At 44.2% G+C, this 22,334-nt stretch overlaps 2 protein-coding genes across 9 annotated transcripts in view; one reads left to right on the top strand and one right to left on the bottom strand.

Moving 5' to 3' along the window:
* SYNPO2L (synaptopodin 2 like) overlaps positions 1–15,493 on the bottom strand; it is a 38,236-nt gene extending 22,743 nt beyond the window's left edge. Inside the window, exons 1-2 of one of the 2 annotated variants that reach the window (XM_064663763.1) lie at positions 14,980–15,493; positions 591–742 (exon numbers count right to left, since the gene is read on the bottom strand). In XM_064663763.1, coding sequence (XP_064519833.1) covers positions 591–742; positions 14,980–15,084 — 257 coding nt within the window. In that variant the 5' untranslated portion in view covers positions 15,085–15,493. The remainder of the gene's footprint in view (positions 1–590; positions 743–14,979) is intronic. The other variant, XM_064663764.1, reaches the window with a different exon arrangement.
* SEC24C (SEC24 homolog C, COPII coat complex component) overlaps positions 1–22,334 on the top strand; it is a 110,179-nt gene that overhangs the window by 53,901 nt on the left and 33,944 nt on the right. For 4 of the 7 annotated variants that reach the window (XM_064663762.1, XM_064663761.1, XM_064663760.1 and 1 more), the window contains exon 1: positions 17,660–17,750. The exons of 1 other annotated variant lie outside the window; for it this stretch is intronic. The gene's annotated coding sequence lies outside the window, so the exon portion shown is untranslated. Of the gene's footprint in view, positions 1–17,659; positions 17,751–18,244; positions 18,441–20,362; positions 20,380–22,334 lie in introns of those variants that run through there. 2 more of the 7 variants (XM_064663758.1, XM_064663759.1) reach the window with 2 other exon arrangements.

The following is a 22,334-nucleotide window of genomic DNA, read 5'->3' as shown; positions in this document are numbered from 1 at the left end:
GAGCTGATCTCCACTATTCTGCTGAACTAGAGACTGGCAGAGATATTTCTTCCCATAAAAGGGGGACTCAGCCACACACCTCTAATCTTTGTGGAAGTGAGTTCACAGACTTTTGGACAACTGGCCTGATGTAGTAAATACTTGGGTAATCTTGTCCTGGCTTAATTATTCATTGTATAGTCAAATCCATTTCTACAGAACAGTTATTTACCCAGAATGAACCAGAGTCTGTTACTTGCTGAGATGAACTGCCCTATGCCATCTTGGGCATAGGAGCCTAAATAGCTCATTATTTCCAGCACAGCCCTCACACTGCAAACATTTCCCTTCAGCCTGAGGGGTGGGGATGCCTGGGGTCAGTTCAGCCCCAGAGCCAGTCACTCTGGAGAGCAGCACAGAGACAGGGCAAAACATTGAGATGGCTGCACGTTAGCCATGGAGAAGTCCTCCTAGTCCTCCCACTTAGCAGTATGGCAAAACCAAAGGCTTCCTGCCTGCCTTCTTTCTGCTAGGTATGGAGAGCTTCTGTGCTGGATGAAGCTGCCCTGCTGTCTGCACTGTCACAGCACTGGTGCTTGGGTGCAGGTTACCTTTTCACACGGATGTTGAGCATGCCGTTGGAAGAATCGATGATCTGCATGGCATTAGCATGGGAAAGGCCAGCACATGACTTCCCATTGATAGATACTATCACATCATTTTCCCACAGGCCTCCACGGCATGCTTTGCTTCTCTTTCGGATCTGGAAAAGCAGGAGAGAGGATAGAGATGAAGGAAAGAACAGCAGCTATTTAGTTCAGTCGTTTGTCTCCTGCTGTCCCTTCTATTGCTCTGTCCCTGATAGGATAAAATAAGGCCTAAGACTGCTTCGTGCCAGGGTGGAGAACCAGTCCTCTTGCAGAGCCCTGGCTGTGGTCTCTGCATTCCTGTTAAATCCAAGAACATCTCTGCTGAGCATAGGCCTGACCTGATCACCAACCCAGTTCAACTTCTTCAGGGCAGATGAAAGACTCAAGAACATCTACATGCTTTTCTCCTCTTGCTCCCTATCTCCTAAGTTGCTTAGGGAGTCTGTATTTCAGAGAGGGAACAGAAACTCTTTCCAGACTATGCCTGTACATGACTGTGTGTTCTTCTGCACAACCCTACTGTGATTCCTCAGTATGATCCCTGGCTCTCATGCAGAGCCCCTGCAGGTACCCTCCTCATGGAAGCTGACACTGGGGAGAGATGGTGGCTCTGTCGTGAAAGAGGCACTTTCTGCTGTTAAGCATTCCTGTTCCAATGGCTTTGGCCAGTGTATTTCTGGACATCTGCATCAGACCATATGGTGTCCTGTTACACAAGTGTAAACTTGGAATAAATCTGTAGCCTTAACAGGAGTTGTGCAGGATATGCATTGCTATATCTGCGAATGGAGTTGGAGTCTCTAGTTCCAGGCTAGTTCCTAGATCTGGCCTCTCATGGCCATCTTACACCAAGTGTTTCCTCTCCCTTTTTTTCTATCATCTATCAGTTAAACTTCTTACCAACACAGCCTAGCCTTTCTGTTAAGTCAAGCAAGCAAGGAAACCAAATGCCCATTCAGCCAAAAACCACAGACCTCTCCCGTATAGGCAAGCAATGGAGATAGTCTTGTAGGACAGCTTAATACCCATAATAGACTGATTTTGCACATAAAAGAATATTCAGGAAAAAATGGATCAGAGGAAGTCAGGGCCAAGGTAGTAATACACTGGATTTGTAGATGCTTCTAGAAGATTTCTTTGAATCTTGAAGTTAAGTGAGAGATACATCAGCGCAGAGCTGTTTAACAGAGGGTGCAGTGAACGAACTGTGGCAGATCCTGCAGAGAGGTAACACAGCAGGGCACCTTCTCCCATATCTTACAGCCTTGTGCTGGAGCAACCACTCTCAGTTACGTTGCCTGCACTTCTGTGGCAGCCTTATGAAAGAAAAGTGGATGTGGGAGGATTGCTGCCCTGTCACTGTTCTTGCAGGGGCAGTAGGGGAGCAGGGAAGGAGAGGGCTGGAGCCCTAAGGAGGTCCCATGTCATGGTTGGCTGGGCTCAGGGCCCAGGCCCTCTGCACCCATGGGGTGTGCTTGCACCCAGAACTCGACCCTGCTGGCCCATGTTCAGGCAAGAGCAGCACTCCTCCCAGGTCAGCCTGTCAGCAGGACCGAGAGGTGTTCGGGAAAAAGATGGAAAGAGGAGGGCTATCCTTCAAGTTGTTTTTGTGTTCACTGGCACTTTATCGCTCTGTAGCCTTTCCAGCTTGACCCCAAATTTTGCCTGCATGCTTAAAATAGGGACTGGCTCATCCCAGCTGCCACATCCATCAGCCTCTGTCATTTTAGTCCTTTATCTCCCTCCTTGTTAATATAAGCCTGGAATGAGAATGTGTGGGTCTCTAATGAACTACTGCTGAAGAACCACTTTTCTGCTGTTACAATATAAATGCTGCTTCCTGATACTCCCTCGAGAAGCAGCTGTTAACTGAGAAGAGAGAGCAGACACATTTTCCAGTGCTGCCTACTGACACGGCGGCTAAGGAAGAGAGTTAGGAAGTTGAAGAGAGGTTAGAAGGAGTGTCCCCTGGTATTCCCCAAAAGGCCAACTGCTGCTCCATGGCCAAGTGCTTGGTGCTTAGCACTGGATAGGAACATACTTGCTGAGTATGTCTTCCAGTTATGGAGTGAGGAGACTGGGGGTTAAAGGCTGTCAGCAGGTGCTCAGAGCATTGCTCACATCCGATCGTATTCCTCCATGCTCACTGAAACCAACTGGATGTAGGCTGGTGACCAACCAGAGCAGCAATAGTAAGCTTCCTGCGATCCTCTGGTCCCATAGTATGTGAGACTTTGCAGGCAAGTGTTCAGTATTCCCAGGCAGGGAGGATCAGGCTGTGGTCCCAACACTGCCCGCTGCTGTTTCAGGTACCTTTATATTAGAGCAGGCTGGTGGGACATGAGCAGTCCCATGCAGGCTGAGCATCACAAACAGGCAAAGCTTTTCTCTCGTCATTGGTGAGGATTCTGGCTCTGGCTTGGTCTGTGCTCAGATTTTACCAGAGTGACAGAGAGCCCACGCGCTAAAGCAACTATTGGTCCTTCAGTGCTGTTGCAAGAGTCTGCAAACTAGCTCTGTAGTTTAGGAAGGACTTCTCCCTGTCTCCATTCCTCTCTGGGAAAACAGGACCAGGTCTCTTTTGGCACAGGAAGAGACCTAGCGAGTCTGAAAATAACATGTTTCTTCTGGCGCAGTCTCCCATAGGTTTATAAACCCTCCCTGGAATTTTTATGAATTTGCTTCCCAGGGTCAGAGGGAAATGAACTATCCACAGCTTAATTTTTATGCCAAATCCCTACCCCACTGATTTGCTAGGGAGGAAGGCAAAGAGGTTAAAGGCAGAGAGGATTGTGCAGGGAGAGAAGGAAGAAAGCTCGTCAAACAGAAAGGACAGGACAGGACTTAATCCACAACCATGACAGCAGGGTGCAGTGTGCCGGAGGCTGCAGAGCCTCTGGACAGAGACCAGGACATGCCTGCCAGATTTTATATGCCTGCCAGCCCAGTGCTGTGGAGACTGTAATGACAACCCATAACCTGCACACCTTGCTTACAGCAAGGGCAGCACTGAGCTTTTGAGGGTCCAGGACAGGGTGGCTGCCTAGTCCAAAAGCCAGGCTCGCTGCCCATCCTGAAGGTCAGTTTGCCCTCAGGCTCGAGCCACTTGCTCCCCATATCTAACAGAGGCCCTCTCCTGGGCACCCAGTGAGCCACATGAAGTGTCACTAACAGGGAGCTTCTGCTTAGGTTGTAGACATGTTGGAAGGTGTCACCAGACAGCTGTTCTAAAGATATGGTAAAGGCTGGAAAAAGTGGCATTTCAAAGAGAAAACCTCTCTGCTTCCTGTAGCAGATATCTGGAGAGCTTTCTTGTGCACATGAGAGGCTGATGGACTCGTCTGACAAGTGGTCAGGGCTGGCCCCAGACCTGGCCCTGGGGGATTGCACTGTCTGACCTTCTGGCACATACTGGCGAGGACTGATCTCTCCTTTTGTGTGAGGAGCCCCACAAATTCTGTGAGCCTCTTGTAACTCTCTGTTACACTTTCCACTCTGTGCCTCAGAAGACACACTCTCCCATGGCATACCTTGACTAATTGGAGGAATGTCCTGTTATGATATCAGATGGCTTTAGGAAATCCTAATTTCAGAGTCTTACTGATTTATGCTACTGGAAATACAAATCAGTGTGAAAAACTGGAACAGATTTACTCAAAAAATTGTCTGTCTCCCTGCCCTCTCAGCAGGAGTTCTGTAGTGACAAAAGAGCTCTTGGCAGAGAGGTTTGGGTGTCTGCAGCACCCAGGTACATGCACATACATGTGCATGTTTTTTTTTTACCTGCTTCCTCTCATTGATCATGTGCAATCAGACAGAAGGAGAAGGACTGAAACAATTGAGGGGAAAAAAGAAAAAGAGTGAAGGTGACAACTGAGGAGGAAAGGAATAAAAAAAGATATTAAAGGGAAGAGCAGTGTTAGGAGAGGTCAGGAAGGCCAGGGTTGGGATCAGGCTTTAACAGTACAGTACAAGTTTCCTTGTACAGCCCTGGGGAGACAAAAGGACATGCTGACTATTGGACGTGTCTTGGGGAATTCAGCCTAGCTTTCAGGAACAGAATGCAAGAGGAGGGGTCAGATCCAACTTGGCAGCATCTGTCCTTCAGTAGGGACTATATTTAGATAGTGGTATGTGGGGGCTGAACACACACTGGTATGCTAAGAATAGAGTAATCCTGATAGTAACTCGGTGGCTTCACATCTTGCCTGAGTACAGCCCAGGGAACCTGTCTTGGAACTTTGCAACCACCTTCCCTGCTGGCCAGCACTGCTTCTTCATAGGGAAATAAGCTATGGGTAAATAGAAGTGGTTTGCAGTGCCTTTCAGAAAATAACCTGTAATAGGTTCATGGCATCTTTCCCCTTACCTCTCCAAGGCACCTCTCACCTCCTCTCATTGTTGTAGAAGACAAATTACATTATCAGTCTTCCCTCTAATCTAAAATCTTTCCAGCAGCAACCTAGCAAAATCACTTCAAGTCAGAGTTGTATACTGAATACAATTTGTCTTCCCATCCAGTGCCCTTCCAATCTCTGATTGCATCTCTTAACACACAGCTTCCCCTTCCCCCACCAGCTATAATGCCATGGGGTCCAACGCTCCATGGCAACGTGGCAGTATTTAAATTTCATTCCGAGCCTTTTGCAAAATGCAATCCTGTCACAGGGTTCACTTGGAGAGTTAAGGACTGCCTTGTTGTGTATAAAGCATTACCAAAAGGTAGGAGACCATTTGGGTCTCCTCCTTCTAGAACTTCCTGCTCAGCTGAACCACAAACGCAGCAGTTGTTAGATGTAAAAGCAGAAACAAACACTCTCTGTCTCTTCTTCTTTCTTAACATCTGCGTTGACATCTTTTTGGTTACTGGAACAGTTTGTTTTGCCTCCAAGACCAGGGTCTAATTTTTACTTGTGCAAGAAAAGATACCCCTGTGGCAAAAGTGGGTAGATCACTAGAGGAGCGTTCAGGAGACCTGGATGATTTTTTGTGTGACCTTGGAGAAAACACCTTGGAGAAAGACTGTGAGTAATAAATGGCAGGAGCCTGAAAATCAGGATGTTTTTCAACAGTCTGTCTTTATCTCAGCTGCCCACCTGAACACAGAGGTCCACTAAGATACTTCTTCTATGCCTTGTCTATTAAGTAGTAAATAACATCACATCCTCTTGGCAATGCCATATTTTTATTGGAAGCTATTTTACAGGAGAATATTTACTCTAATCCATTATGATTACATTTATTTACTTAGTTCATTAACTTCCCGATGAAACTCTGTATTCCTTTTTAAGAGGTGACACTGGATGACTTGTCTCTTCATAAAGTAGGTCTGGTGTCTCTGCAGACCTCCTTCACAGGGCATCCATGGTGAAGCTTAATTAGGGAGTCTTTATATAGAGAAAGAGAGGAGAGAACTCATACTTTGTGGGATGAACACAGCAATGGAGAGTGGTGAAAGAAGATATCATGAGTGGGAGGACAGACTTGGGTGACTTTAGTGATGAGAGTTGGTAGTGGCAGAGGATGCTGGTGCTGGCCAATCAACTGAGTACATAGCAGACTACTCTAATCTGTTACTGCCTAGAGTGTACCGGTGGGGGGATATTGCTATGAAGGAAAGGGAGAACAACTTCTTAGATGCCCTAGACTTAATTCTGATTTATACCAGGGTATACAAGGTGATATAAAACAAATGCAAGCAATCAGAGGTTGTTGGTTTTCTTTCTCTGTTGGTTTTCTCTCACTGAAACCAGTTGCCTTTAAAAGAACATTTTGTTGTGATAATACAAAGGGAGGAAGAGAAAAACAATCCACCTTCTTTGCCTAAGCAAGATGTTTAGCACAGGTTTCATTGCTAGGAGCAAGTTTCTAGCCAGAGGTGGCTGCAGGTAAATGAAAAGAGGCTTTATCTCCATAGCTTTTTGTTACTTGATGGAAGATTAGCTGAAAAGTGAGCGAAGTATAATACCTATGACAAAGAATAATGCCACATATACTAGAATAGATACTAAAAGTACTTGACAAACATTTTACCCTCAACAGAGTAAACAGCAGGATATCATTGTTTTTTCTATGAAGCAAGGATTCAAAAGGAACAGATATATTTGTCAAAAGCAAGAGTACCAGATCCCACATCTAGCTGCTGTGAGAAGAGCAACTGAGTGTTCAGAAAAAACATGCTTATACATGTCCCATGTAGGTCCTTTTTCTAGAGGCTCAGCCTGGCTCCTTTAGACATAAAAGATTTTAGAATCAAAACCTAAGGGAATTGGAGCTCCTAAGCAAATCTAGCCACCAAAATGTCTCTTTACGGGTACAGAACTGGGCACTGAACTGGGCTGAAAGGAGTGGAAGAGTCTTGAACACAGACCAGTTATCCAGAGATATGTCTTCAGTCCTCCAGGATAAAGTGTTTTCAACCTTAGCCCTGCATGCTGATACTGTGCTCCAAAGGGCAGTGAGCATATGTGAACTCTGAATAAAAAGCTTTCTCAAAACAGAGGACTCTTTTCAGCTGCTACTAATTGTTGAATAGCAGCAGTCTTAAGTATAATATGCCTCCACAGTATTTGTGCTGAGAGAGGGCAAATTAGAAGACGACAACATACCTACTATTATATTGATAGGATGAGGATCACTTATGTTTGCAAAAAAATATTGGACACAGCATTCTTAATATTGCAAGTGTGGGTTACTGCACCAAAACACAGCAGTCGCTAACCCAAAGAGAGCCTCTCAGCAACAGTCTGAGGAGGATAAGCACTGTTGTTCTGCAGTAGCAAGGACAGGATCAGCCAGAGGTATGGATTACAGAAGTACCCCATTCACCTGAAGGATCCAGGGCACTTTGGTACAGAGACTTTCCTGTGCCTTGGGGCATCTTTGTAGTCGTCTTGTAGGTATGAACGTACATCAAAAGCCAGGCTCAGCCTCCACAGATGTATCCAGTAGTTCTAACCAGTTGCAGGCTGACTAATGCCAGTGAATAAACCTGAGCTCTGGACCACAACTGACTGTAGCATTAAACTGTTGAAATGATCCTTGGCACACCTTTGGCTCAGACCAGCTAATGCTGTCCAGAACAATTCCCAGGCATAGTCTAGGAGCTAGAACAGATAATTCCCAGAGCCATTGCCTGTGGGCATGCAGCCATCTTATTTGGGAGAACAGAAAAAGTTAATTGCTGGGCTTTGCTACACTCTGTAGCAACTGGCAAAAGTGCCAGAGAATGGTCCCAGGTGCATTTAATGCAGCAGGTATCGATGTAGCATGTATGGTTTCACTGCCACCTCTGATAAGTGTCAAGAAATTCTTCCATTATGCCTGCATCCTTATGGACAAATAGGATGTAAAGATGACACTGGCCGGGCCCTTTACTTCTGCAAGGAAGAGCAGAAGAGCTTTTCTACCAGGGCCCTTCACACAGAAGTCTTAGACCTCTGGTGGAAGCAAAAAGCATGGAGCAGCCCAGCTGTGGTCACATGGCAGAAGAGAACACATTTAGGACAGTAATGTATGAAAGACCAGAGGCCAACATCACATTTGTCATTGGCACGATTGCCTCATGGCCTTGCAAAGGGAGGGAGGAACCAAAAAAAAGAATAAACACGGAGTGAAGTGTTTTGGGCAGTGAGAAAGGAATAGTTAACAAATGATTAAAGATTATCTGGGAGTAAACACAGAGCATAAATCAAGATTCTAAGAGTTAGAGGAAAGGGTATAATCACCAATGCAGTCCATCCACACAGTCTGTTCTCTGTACTTGTTTCGAGAGGGAGTTCCCATGTAAGGCTGCTTCCCTTGAAGGTAGCTCTAAGCCACGGTGAGGTACAAGGAACTGTGAACTAAATCAGTAGCTGATACAATCAACAGTGGTCATTTGCAACCATGATAACATGGCTTTCTGTTTAGGCCACCTTCTGATCATTGTCCTGGAGGTCCTACCCCTCCATCTTTGCTGAAAAGAAGTATAACTCCCCTTCCAAACTTTCCACCTTGCTCACTGCTGTCCCAGCACTGTACAGAGCTTGCAGCTTTTCCACCAGACAGCAGCCCTGGAGCCCCCCACATTTTCCTGGCAGGCAGTGACTTGCTGGTCCCAGCTGCTCCTTGGAAAGTTCCACGGGCGCTGCAGCATGCGCTGCCTCTCTAGCAGCCAAGGGTAACACCTGCCTAAGTGCCGACAGGCCATAAAACATGTTCAGGAGCGCTCCCAGTGCAGCTTGAGGCCCTCCTTCCACAGTGCTGGCAGGCATATTCAGCCCTCCAAAATCAGCATTAGTGACTGCTATAGAGTAGGCCGCCACCAGTGATGTTTTAGATGTGACAGTAAACATTTGTGAAAACAAAAATAACGGCCTGCCCACTGAAAAGGGGAGAGGAAGAGAAGGTGCTTGCAAATCGGGAAGCGATCAGACCTATTTGAATTAGAGCTGGCACCTCCAGCAGGAATAAGGTCACATGAGCAAAGGTGAATAGGACAGAACAGCTAGGCTTTGGGTCACAGGGACCAGTGACATGGCATACAGGCAGTAAGGACATCTGGCAGAGGAGACAGTAGAAACAGTGAATTATCATCAGACAAACATACAGGAGAAAGTGGAGATATGTGAGAAAGAGGTAAAAAGGAGGTTATGATGAACTGCTCTTAAACAACAAAACGATTTTTGGTTTTAGAACCTATACAATCCTGTGTCACTGCTTCCCCTAACAATTCACTCCATTGCTGCAGAGTATTTGTACAGAATAGCCGACTGAAAGAAGTCTCTGCAGTTATCAGGGCTAATCAATCCCACGTTGTTTTCAGAGGCCATATTGTTTACTCCAGATTCATAAACTGATTCAAAAGGTTTTCAGTTCTTTTTCTAGATTGGAAAGTCATTGCTGAACATCCCTGGTTAGTTGTTTGTGCACATTTGATTGGTGACAATGATGTCACCTATATTTGAATAGTGATGCTGGTATTTGCTCAATATCCATTTGTAGACAGCAATCATATCTTTCAACATTTTGCTATGTGGAAGAAGCCTTCTCTCCTCCCCTCCTTCTCTACAGCTGCTCTACCTTACATTCATTTTACTTGAAAGTGGCTGACTGTAAGTATGGTACTTCCAGTTAATTCCTCTTTGTGCATTAGAAAGTAACATCAGCGTCTTCCTATCTCAGTCAGACAAGGCTGCCTGAGGCTCATTTGTTTATGTTTACCTAATTTTCAGAGATTCATCATTTTGCTGGCTCATTATTAATGATGCACTAATATGCCCAAGTCCTTTGCATCTACTATCAGTACCTGCTGGAAAGACTCCAGTTTCCTCTATGTTACTTGTGCTGGAGGTGTGTGTGCCTTTCTTGCTTTGTATTGCAAGTAACTGCATTTCCCCCTCACTGAATAAATCTTGTTTTGTAGCAGGATCCCTAAAGGCAGGTTTGCATGCACTTGCATCATCCTAAAGCTGCCCCGTTTATCTTTGTAAAAATTATTTCCATAATATAGCTTCATGTTAGATTTCTACTTTGGTTAATTCCAGGCTTAGTGCTTACAATTTTCTCAGACAAGGTATTTTAAATTTTGTTTTGTTTCAAGTGCATTTGATGCACATATCCTTACTGCAGAGAAATCCTCCAGGAACCCGATGGTATTGTTCTCTCTTACTATCTTTTCAGAGTGGGTGAACCTTCTTGCCATTTATAGTTACATCTCAGGATCTGGTACTTACACTCAGCCTTTCTAAAATAAAAATCTTACCATCTATGGATCCTTTTTGCTTCTTGTATTTGTGTTTGTTTTCTTTCTTTCCTGATGACTTTTTCTGGTTAAAGATTTCCTGTGTTATGTTGCCATGTGCACCCCAACTACTGAGCTATACCAAATCAGCTTTATTGTGGTGAGGGGTAGTGTAAAATCCCACTATGTTTCATCTGCTTCATTAGGTAAGAGTTAAAAGATTCATTAGGAATCACAATAACCCAGTATGAATCCTCAGTAGTTCAACTGATTTAACTTAAAAGAACACTGCTGTAACTAAGACCAAAATGGAGATTTCCTTTGCTTTTTGTGTTCTTAGCCTTTATTTCACCCTTTATTTTGTTTCTCTAGTTCTCAATATTCCAATCCTTTCTAATTTCTGCAGAATGATTCATATCTTCTATTGATGTTTGATTGTGCTGTGTATCTGCCTACTGAGCATAACAATGCCTGCTTTTCTTTCAGCTTACTTATTACTGAGTTGATATTTTATTACAACCCTCATTTAAAAATCATCTATCCTTTCTCACTGAGGGCTCCTCAGACACTTACAAATTTTCTTTTGTTTCTTCTTTTGTCTTACCCCTACTCTGACAGTATCTGTTTTTATGAGACTGAATTGTTAATGGTACCCCTTTTATATACACATCAGTAGTATGGTAGCCTTCGGATTCACATTAGACATTTTTGGCACCTGAACACTGCAAATGATTGTTTGAGTGGAAAAAAATAGTCAGTACGTGTTTCTGTAGGCAAGTTTAAGATGAAAGGAATAGCCATTTGCAGTTACAGATCTGGAAACATATAATCAGTTGGTGTTAAGACTAGCATTTCAGTCTTGCCTGTGTTATTTAAATTTGAGCTTTTTCCTCAATATTCACTGGGCAGTGCTGGAAGAAGCAATGTTCTGATCCCAAAGGAGGCACGGCTGGTTTGGCTCCGTAAGTTTATTTGAACACAAAGCTAGTTATCATAGAATCATGAAATGGCTTGGGTTGGAAGGGACCTTAAAGATCATCTCATTCCAACCCGTTGCCATGGGCAGGGACACCTTCCACTAGACCAGGGTGCTCAGCACCCCATCCATCCTGACCTTGAACACTTCCAGGGATAGGGCATCCACAGCTTCTCTGAGGAACCTGTTACAGTGCCTCACCAACCTCTGAGTAAAGAATGTCTTCTAACATCTAATCTAAATCTTTCCTCTTTTATTTTAAAATCATTCCCCCTTGTCTTATCACTGTCTACCTGTATAAAAAGTAGCTCTCCCTCTTTTTTATAAGTCTGCTCTAGGTACTGGAAGGCTGCACTGAGGTCTTTCCAGAGCCTTCTCTTCTCCAGGCTGAACAACCAAAACTCTCCTAGCCTGTCTTCATAGCAGAGGTGCTCCATCCCTCAGATAATTTTTGAGATGCTGCACTAGACCCTAACAGATCCATGTCTTTCCTGCACTGAGGATATCCAGGTGAGGTCTCATGAAGGAAGAGGGGCAGAATCACCTCCCTCCACCTGCTGACCACTCCTCTTTAGATGGAGCTCAGGGTGCTGTTGGCCTTCTAGGCTGCCAGCGCACACTGTTGGCTCATGTAGTTAGTTATGTGTGACCCAAGAGGCTTTCCACAAGGTGTATAATTCCAGCATCTTGTTCTAGGTGTGTCCCTGAACCCATAACTCACAGGGGGTTGCTGGATGGCACAGAAGCTCTCTGGCAGCTGGATCCAGCATGTGAAGATACAGCTGCTTTTCTATCCCTTTGTGTTAGACAGACTGAGGTATAGAACTGATCCCTTGCTTGGAGAAACAGTTTAAACTACAGCTATGTATCCTTTAGAAAAGTGGGTTCACACCCCACTTCCAACATGTTCATGTACTTTATTTAGTTGCAGCCAGTTGAATGCTTTGTTAGAAAAGATGGTTTAAAATGCATATGCCCACTGTACATTTTGAGGTAGCTGCAATTTGAAAAAAGCCAATAATTTAAGCCATCATTGTGAACAGCTTATGAGAGAACAGCCAATTAGAGGCCCACCAATGTATTTGAAAAAAACAAAAAAAAAAGGAAAAAAAAAAGAAAGCATACAGCAGACACAAAAATATCAGGAGAACAAAAAAAAGGTACCAAGTACAGCAATTAGTGACTAATCTTATAGTAATTTCCATATAGAAAAGCAATAAAAAGACTTTAGAAGAAATAAAGGCAAGAAGACTGTGTGACTGTGTAAATTGATCATGTAAGTGAGGAATTGTGCAGGGCTTTGTAACACAATAAGAGCAACTCAAGCAGGAAATCCCACTTTGTGCAACATTTAGTCTTTGGAAGGCCTGGCTGCTTCATGTTATCAAATCTTCATTAGGAAACCACTTAGGGAGACAAGTGAGGTAGTAGCTGTTCACAAACGATTTTCTGTTTCTGTGTAGGGTAAACCACTAGGACTGTCAATTCTTAGATACTTCACAGGGCACGCTGACAACTACCTGGGGGAAAGAATTACCCTCTGCATTGCATTACTCAAAAATTAGATGCATTGGAGAAGTTTGCAAGTTCCTCTGAAATACTTGCAGGAAACACAAAGGAAAGAGGAAGCAGGACATAGAGTGACTCTTAACCTAGTCTGGTCTAGCAATTCCACTGTCTCTACATAACTACAATGTATATCATTTATATATAACTTATTTGTTATACTTAATTGATTAATTTCCCAAATTAGCTTTTTCTCGCTTATTCATCCAGAAAGGTATATAGAAACAATCTGACTAAGCATCCAAGGGTAAGCATCTTTTCCTAGCATTACTACTATGACTTTTCTAGTCTAGAAGTTGAAACTGTCTAAACTGACAGCACTGGAATCCCTGGTTCACCATCTGTATCCACTCAGTTATCTCCTGGCACCCATCAGCTATTCATGTCTGTATGTTCTATCACATGACTCCTGGTGGTTTATTCTCTTCTAAGCAGTTTACATTCAGGTCTGACCTTACTGGGCTTCTGGTAAGTTTTTACAAATCCTTTCTTTGGAGACTGTTTAAATGGAGTTGCCTTTAAGACAGGTGACCTGTGGTCACCTGGATGCCATTAAACTCTGGGCAATAATAGACAAAAATGACAATTATAAAATCAAACTCCTGCTTGAAAAATTATGTATACTTTGAGCTTCAAATGGATTTGTATCAGTTATATTTTCCATAATTATTTTTAATGCAATACCCAAGTACTGTAAAACTATATATACATATTTGTATCGCTAGACTTAAAATACAACACCCAGTTCTGGGTTAGAGCTGCTTCTAGTTAATACCTTCCTGCTACTAATCCTTGAGCAATATTCCATTCACCTTAAGGTGCAACACAGCCTGGGTAATGGCTAGTTCTTGATACTGTTCAATCCCTCCTGAGTAATCTTTACAGACAATTAGAATCTCCTCCCTCTTCAGTCCCAGTTTTTTGTCTACTGAGGAAAAAACAGGAGTCAAAATAATCTTATACCCTACAGAGTTTATGTGGCCACTGAAAATCACATTTTCCTAACAACCACTGATGCCAGACACCTGTTTCAAGGATACTGATTCTTTCTTTTCAGCACCTGAATCTCTATGAGTATGTGCAGAAATTGCTTTTCTGGAGAAAAATCGTCTTTCGCTATTTAAGAAACATTCACTTTGGGGCCAAGCTATGGGATTCCAAACAATTTGGCAGAAGTTACAAACAGTCTGTGATCTGGGGTGAGCCAAATGACACAGAATGTTTCATTTCAAAATTCTCTGTCAGAGACATGGTCTGCTTAAGGAAACAGAAGGAGCTGGGCATAACATTTTTTCATTCCTGCTGCTGGGTGTCTTCCAGGGAGACATCCCAACATACCATTGTGTCAAGGCTAATGCAGCTGTCAGGACCTTAATAAAGAGGACCATTTTTTCCTAATTTTTAGGCTATTCAGTAGTCTTTATGAAAAGAGAACAGTAACAGATGTTTATCAAAAGGAGTGCAAATCAAGGTTCATGTTTATTCCTTTTTTATTATTTCATCTCCCATCCAAACAATGGTTTTCCTTTAATTCTTCAAATGGTACCAATATTTGCTGCGTAGAGCATCAAAAATATTCACTTCAGACAGTACTGAGAAACTTTCACCAACAGAAGAGACACTAAGAAATGTGCATCTATTCTGAAAGCTGGAACATAGTAATTAAGCATTAGGGACAGTTGAATTACAAATACGGCTTTGCTGCTTCAATTTAGATTATTTTTTCCTTGGTTGGATGTCTTACACAAGCATTGATGCTGCCATATTTGAGCCCTTTTCCCTGCACTAGCCTTGTGGTTACAGCTCTGCTGACAACTAGGGAGAGACATACAGATTATAAAGTGTCTGAGCTGTACAGACCTGCACTGAGACAGTTGTCTCTACCTCAATAGCCTCTATTTCAGGACACGCATCCCACCCTACACCCTGCTTGACCACACCACCCAAGTTTTCCTTCTAAGATCTGCTGCCATAGTAAGGAGTTCCTGCATTCCTTTACAGTAGTGAAAGATGCCCGACTCAGTAGGGATATTTAAGTTCAGCAGAACAACTTTGCGCTCACGGTTCACATCTCAAGGTCCTACCTTTGACACTTGAAGGGGTCTTTTCTGCTCTGAACCCCCTTGCAGGCGGAAGCCCCAGGGGGCACCTCCAGACAGAGTGATGAGCATTTCTTCTTCAGCTCCCATGATTTCTATGCTTTAGATATTTTGTCTTCCCAACTTCAAAACAGATTCCAGTTCTTAACAGGCAGTATCTTCTATTCCCATCTTCACAATTCACAACACCACTCTCTAGTCCCCCAAAAGGCCCTCTGCTCACTTTCTCCCTGAAGTTCACACACACACAAGACAGTTGAGAAAGACAGTTGAGACTGTCAAGCCCAGCCTTCACTGCTCTTCTGGACTCTCAGCTGCTGCTCTGCCTATGATTAGACATTTGATTCTGCTCTTGGTAAGGGGCCAGAGTTGTCCTACACACGTGTCATGTCAATCTCACCCTCTGTGCCCCCCCGCACACACGATGGATCTCTCACAGGAGGGTGGCTGAAAATAGCACACCTCCTGTCTCTCCAGAGCTTTGTTTGACACTTTTAAAGCTGGAAGTAAAACTTAAAAATTAAAAAGCATTTCAGTAATAATTTTATTTCTACTTCTCATTCCTAATGTAAACCCTAGAGTCATCCTGTACTCAGGATTCATTAGTGTGAGCTTCAGGCAAGGACATGTCACAGGCACAAACTTGTACAAGATCAGGTGATAGCACCTGACCCTATGAAATCGAACAAAACCAGCTTGCAAGTGATACGCTCTCCACTTGTTTGCTCCATGCAGCTGGTGTTACTAACTACACAGTAGCACTATGTGTCTGCCCTGAAAGCCTCAAGGCAGACTAGAGATGTACTGTGCTCCCTCTGCAGCTTGTTGCTCCCTGACATCCCCTACATCCACTCATAATATTAGACACTGGGACAAGTATAGCTGGGATTAGCTACACAGACAGGATTCAAACAGTTCTCTGTAGGGCACTGCTTACATAGACTCCATGGCCAAGAGAACAGCTTTGCACCCAGACAGTAGAATAGTTTGGGTTGGAAGGAACCTTTAAAGATCATCTAGTCCAACCCCCCTCTAATGAGCAGGGACATTTTTCAACTAGATCATGTTGCTCAGAGCCCCATCCAATAGCTTGAGTGTTTCCAGGGATGGGGCATCTGCCACTTCTCTGGGCAACCTGCCCCAGTGTTTCACCACCCTTATTGCAAAAGATTTCTTCCTTATATCTAGTCTAAATCTACCCTCTTTTAGTTTAAAACCATTACCCTTTTTCCTATCACTACAAGCCCTACTGAAAAGAAGTCTGTCTCCATCTTTTTAATGAGCCTGCTTAAAGTATTGAAAGGCCACAATAAGGTCTCCTCAGAGCTTTCTTCAGGCTGAACAAGCCCAGTTCCCTCAGCCTTTCTTAACAGGAGAGGCCTTCACCCCTCTGATCATTTCATGGCCTTCCTCTGGACCTGCTCCAATGGGTTTATGTGTTTTCTGTGCTGAGAACCCCAGAGCTGGACTCAAGACTCCAAGTGGGGTTTTATTAGAGTTGAGAAGAGTCCTTCAGTGATTTTTCTTTTGGATCATGACAGACAAGACCTCCTGGCTATCCCAAGCCAGGGAGTTATAGAAGAATTAAAATCCATGTTCCCCCTTTGCTACAAGGCTTTAAGCATAATTTTCTGTTAGGATCCTGAGGACAAGTTTAGCTCTTCCTTATTCTGCAAGTGCTCACCTCTCAGTGACTAATATATATTTTACAGATATCTGTGATGCCCTAACATGCAGAGGATGTAGTTTTGCTGTGACACTATTACTTGGTTGACTATTCCATTGCCAGTACTACCACACTTCTCATTCGGTGCCATTGCATGGTGCTGGTGGGCGCACACCAACACAATCATAGGACACTAAAATCATCAAGGTTGGAAGAGACCTTTAACATCACCAAGTCCAATCATCAACCCGACACTTCCACTGTAAACTCTAAACCACTAAATCCTATCACCCAGTGCCAGATCCAGATGCCTTTTAAGCACCTCCAGGGATGATGACTCCACCACCTCCCTGGGCAATCTATTCCAATGCCTGAGCACCCTAACAGTGAAAAAAAAAATTCTAATATTTAATCTGAATTTCCCCTGTCTCAGCTTTAGGCCATTGCCTCTAATCCTTTCACTGCAGGCATGGTAGAAAAGACCAGTCCCCATCTCACTACAACCTCCTTTCAGGTAGTTGTAGAAAGCGATGAGGTCCCCCCTGAATAAACAAACTCAGCTCCTCCAGCTGTTCATCACAAGATATGTTTTCTAATCCTTTCACGAGCCTTATTGCCCTTTGCTGGACACGCTCCAAGAGCTCAATTTCCTTTTCAAAGTGAGGGCCCAGAACTGAATGCAGCACTCGAGGTGTGGCCTTCCCAGTGCCGAGTACAGCGCGATGATCACTTCCCTAATCCTGCTGTTACTCGGTAGTGAACAACCTTTGCATCTTGGCGCAGAACTGGCCCTGGTTGCTCCCATGTCGCGGTCCTTCACAGGCCGCTCGTGGGACACGTGCCCAAAAGCTCCACGGTCTCGGCCGCGCCCTTCCCGCAGTTCGGCGGCCCGTGCGGGCAGTGCCGGCCCGGCCTGTGCGGGACGAGCTCCGCGGCTCCTCCCGCCCCACCGGGACGTCACCGGCCGCGGCCTCCCGGCGCCTGCGCCGCATCCGGGCCCCGGCGGGCGGAGCGCGGACGTGGCAGCGGCGGGCGGGGAGCGGCGGGGCGGGAGCCGGAAGCGGGCCCGGCAGCGGCGGCGGCAGCGGCGGTGAGTGAGGCCCGAGCGGCTCTGGGGGGCCGGGGCTGCCGGCGCGGCCGTGCGGTGCCCGCTGCGGGCGGGCGGGCGGGCGAGCGGCACCGAGCCCGGCGGCCCAGCCGCGGCCCGGACCTGCGGCGCCGCCGCTTCCTCCCCCGCCGAGGCCCGGCGGCCCCGGTGGAGTGTCGCGTTGGGCCCGCCGTGCCCCGCGCCAGGGGCGGCTCCGCAGAGCCCCGGGGCTCCCGGGAACGCGTCGGGCGGGAGCGTCCGCATCGCCCGCGGCCCGGCGGGGGCCGGCGGCCTGCGGGGCCCGGCGGTTCTCGGCGGGGCCTGCGCTCCTGGTGCCCGGGCTGCCCCGAGGGGCCCTCGGCGTCCCGGTGTGGTGCGGCGGCTCCCCGCGCTGCGAGCCGGGCCGGCGCTCCCACCCGGAGAACAGAGCGCTGCTTTTCGGCCCCGGTGCGCCGGGGGCAGATACCCCTCTGCAGCCTTCCTAATCTCCTGTAATCCGCGGAGCCTTCCCCTAGTGTTTCCGCTGTGCTGTTCAATCTTCCATTCATTCGAGCTTGGTAAAGCATGATCGTCCCGTGCGGAGACCTGGCGGCTGAGATTGGTTCGATTTGGTTGTGAAACTTAGTGGTGGTCTAAGGAAGGAGGAAAGGAAAGGAGATGACATGATCCGAACACAAGTGTAGTCTTGAAAAGGTGGTTATGCAATATGGCACTCTTGCTTTCCATGTAGATGCTGCTTTAAAGGTGTTTGTTTTCTGTTGTTGGAGTTCGCTTTCATTCTTTCAGGGCAATGCTTTTTATGGAGTACAGTGAAGGTTAGTTTCCTTTTTTTTAGATTCGGAATGTACTTGAGTATTTTTTGCAGTGTGCGTGTGTGACGTCTTAGCTCTGAGATCTTTGTCAGAGAGACTTTGCAAAACCATCCAAACTCGGCTGTAGTTGAAATTGTGTTTAACCTTGCTGGCTGATGGAAGTGGTTGATGAAACATAGGTGAATTGCTTACACCTATGTCAGAAGTTGTCCACAAGAGTTAATATTTTACTATCATGTAAATACACAGATTTTTTTCAGTTTAGTGCTCAGCTGATTTGTAGCCATTAATGTGATAATTCCATAAAAATATTTTCCGATCTTTTCTGTTACAGGTTTCTGTAGTCAATTTTACCACGTGTTGGGGGGGATGTTGGACAGAAATCACCATCTGAGACATAACAGGCAGTTATTTTTTTTGTTGTTGTTTACAAGCAGTGTAAAACCACACCACTAGAATGGGAGGTGACTGCTGATTTTGTACTAAAGTCTTTACTGTTTATTAATATGAAGTTGTCCTGAGTAAGTTTAGGGAGCTTTAGCTTTAACTTTTTTTTCTTTCCACCAAACTTCTAGTAGAGTAGGTGTTCCAGTTATGGAGTGGATAGAAATGTATGTAACCTAAAACTTCAGAGCCTTCCTCTTTAGAGGAGACTTACTTTCAGTCACATATGCACACTGTCTGTGGAAGCATAAGTATTTCTATCAATTTTTATGTGGAACAGGTTCTTGCTTCTGAAACTACCCCTTTCTGCTTGAGGCTATACCACTCAGGATTCTTTATTGCTATAGACAGACTGTAAAGTGGACATTGATACAAAGAATATGTAATTGCTTCTTAATATGCTGTGACATTCACTCCAGGTTCTAATTTCATTGATGAAAGCTGAGTTATAGTAGTGAACAGACACCTAAAGGATCGTTTCTTTAATGAGTTGTTTGGTGCTTGTACCTCTTTGAATGTTTTTTTCCTACTACTGTAGGACTATATTATCTTCCTGTAACACTTATTATCAAAAGAAGGGTCAAAATGCAAAGAAGAATTGATGGTTGGCTAAGGAAGGGCAAGGTACAAAGAGTGACTAACAGTGATCAACAACAAGGTCTCCACAGAAGAAAGTGGATGTTTCTTGTACTTTAGGCTTGAAAAGCTGTGTTAGGGTTAATTTGTGAAGATAGAGCTTGTTTTTATATATTCAGCAAGATTCATTGTTAACGTAGAAAGCACTAAAAGACAGTGTAAACTGGGCAGTATGTATTAGGAAAAGCTAATTCTGGCCTCTGTTTTGTTTCTTGCGAGTGATGGAAATTGTGTAAAGCATACTAGTGTAGAGGAAGTCAGGGCACAGAAATTTTGGATGAAAGATGGTCATAGTTACAATGTATGTGAAGAAATCTCGTTTAGCATTATAAAATGCTTTTCAGTCTTATTCCATATAGTCCTATTCTTCTCTTCTTCCTTCTGGCCTCTTCTCTAAACTCGAAACTCCTCATGTAACTTTCTAATCAATTATACTTCTGCAAAGTTCATAGGATTGAGTCAGATGACTTCACAAGTAACATGCATGTGGAGGTATCTAAGAAAGAGGGAAAGCTTTTACTATGATTTTGTTGGCGTTGTATTTTCAGTGACTTTTGCTTCCTCAGAGTTGCTGTTCAGAAGCAATGCTCATAACTGAGTGTTTTTCAAATCTTTTCCTAGAGCTTTATTACAGCAATAGAGATGTGAATCAGTCTCATCAGGAGACAAAGAGTATAAAATGTTATTGAAGTAAAAATATGATGGTGATGGCAAGAGTTGGAAATAGTGATAGTTTTAAGGTTAGTCAAGACTAAGCTGTTTTTTTGTATTCCGTATTTAACCACTTTCACTCTTGTAACCTGTATGTTGTATTGTACCTTGCCCAAGGCGATGAATTGGCCTAAAAAAATGGGTTTAATGTGGCCCTTCTTTAGATGCACATAGAAGTGATCAAACCTTAGATGATTCATTTTGAAAACTGTGTCTTATACCTTTCATGGATTGTTAAATGTTTCTAGCACTAACTCAAAATGCAGGTGCATTTTGAGAATATGTCCATAGATGAAAAAAATATTACCTGTGGTGTGACAAGTTGAGAATCTGCCCGGGCGGAAAGACAGAGTACCACATCTTACAACCAAACTGGAGTCGGTTCCAGTGTTGCCATTTGGATTGATTTGGACAAATGTAAGGGAGGCATGTGTTAAAATGGCCCATGTGCTTCTAGATTACTTGCCAGTCTGTGATTTCCAGGATTTTCTATAGAAAAACAAAACAGGAGTTTTTTATATCTGAAAAGAACTAAGTGTTCCATGAGTGCCTGTAGAAGACCTGGTGGTCAAGCTGTCAGTGAAACAAAAGCAAGGACATCTGCCTTTTCGAAGATCGTTCTTAGCACCAGAGTCTATGTGTTTATAAGAACAGCAAAACTTTGCTACTTCTTCCAGGAAGTTGTAGCATGGAAGCATTAAAGGCACTGTGGGCAATATTCTGAATTGGTCTCTGAGAATGCTGATTGTCCTCTTCTGTCCCTTTTTCCAGAAGGGAAATGTTGGATTTCTGTGTTCAGAAATGAAGTAGACTATTTCCTTCATTTTCAGCATAATAATAGGAGGCCATGCTGTTGTCTTGGGTTGTGTGTGGGGGGGTTTTTTGTTGTTTGTTTTGAGGGAGTTGTTTGTTTGTTTTTTAAAGTATCAGTCTCCCCAGAAGCTGAAGCAAACAAGCCTTTTCTTTCTCAGGACCGTTAGAAAAGGCACTAACATCTTTCTGAAGGAAAGTAATTTTGTTGTATGCCTTTCCTCTAGAAGTGAACAAGAACTGATGAGATCAAGCTTTTCAGTTTCAAAAGGAAGTTAACAGTGAATGCAGACCATTAGAAATGATGAATATGCAGTTTTCAGTCGTTTGGGAGATTTGCTCATTGAAACAAGCTCATATGAATCACTAGGTTTTTTTACAGCAGGCCATAAAAACTGCACTGTGGTCTGATTTGTTTGGATACTAAGGAATCCGGAAGCTGTTGTAAAAATTAAAATATTCCAGCCCCGCCTCCGTATTCCTGTGTATTTTCCTCCCATCAGTTTGTGGCTGATCAGCACTGGTTGTCTCTCTTGTATAACACACAGCTTTCTGGTAAAATTGTAGCTGTGTAACTGTATTGACTAAAACTTCCATGGTCAACTGCCTTTGTGCAGAGGAACAGAAAATGGTACAGAGCGACTGCTTCGTGCTTTGCAGGAAAGTTGTTGTTTATGGTAATGACCACTTTTCATAGCATTTTTCCTGTAGTGTCAGTCCTGCTTATTTGAGCTTTGTGTATCCTAACTGCTGAGTAGTAATATCATGATCAACACCATGTGTTAGTATTATGTTTGGCTTAGTTTTGGTAATATGTCACTACATGCAAAGGAATATCCTCAGTATTTTTACCCAGTGAAATGGGCTGTTTTCTTCATTTCTACCTGTCTGGTATATGTCTTATTTCTGTGATTCTCCACACCACCACCACCCTTCATGTCATAAGAAAGAGCATTAAATTCTCCCTTTCTCCATGTCTCTTCAAGTGACCAAGTTCTAATTTAAAGATACATGTTTTTTGAGTGGAAACAAAATGAATGTTTGATACAAATAACTTGTATTGGGGAAGAAGGAAAATGGACTCATTCAGTGACAACTGTCTTCCACCTTCACAGAGGCAGATACTCTTGGCCCTGCCCTTGTGGTATTTCCCATCAGTGATGAGCAAGCATGC

The sequence above is a fragment of the Pseudopipra pipra genome, chromosome 8 (assembly GCF_036250125.1).
Source record: "Pseudopipra pipra isolate bDixPip1 chromosome 8, bDixPip1.hap1, whole genome shotgun sequence".
Classification (NCBI taxonomy): Eukaryota; Metazoa; Chordata; class Aves; order Passeriformes; family Pipridae; genus Pseudopipra; species Pseudopipra pipra.
Note: the sequence above shows the minus strand (reverse complement) of the source record. Positions and strands in the feature narration are given on the sequence as shown.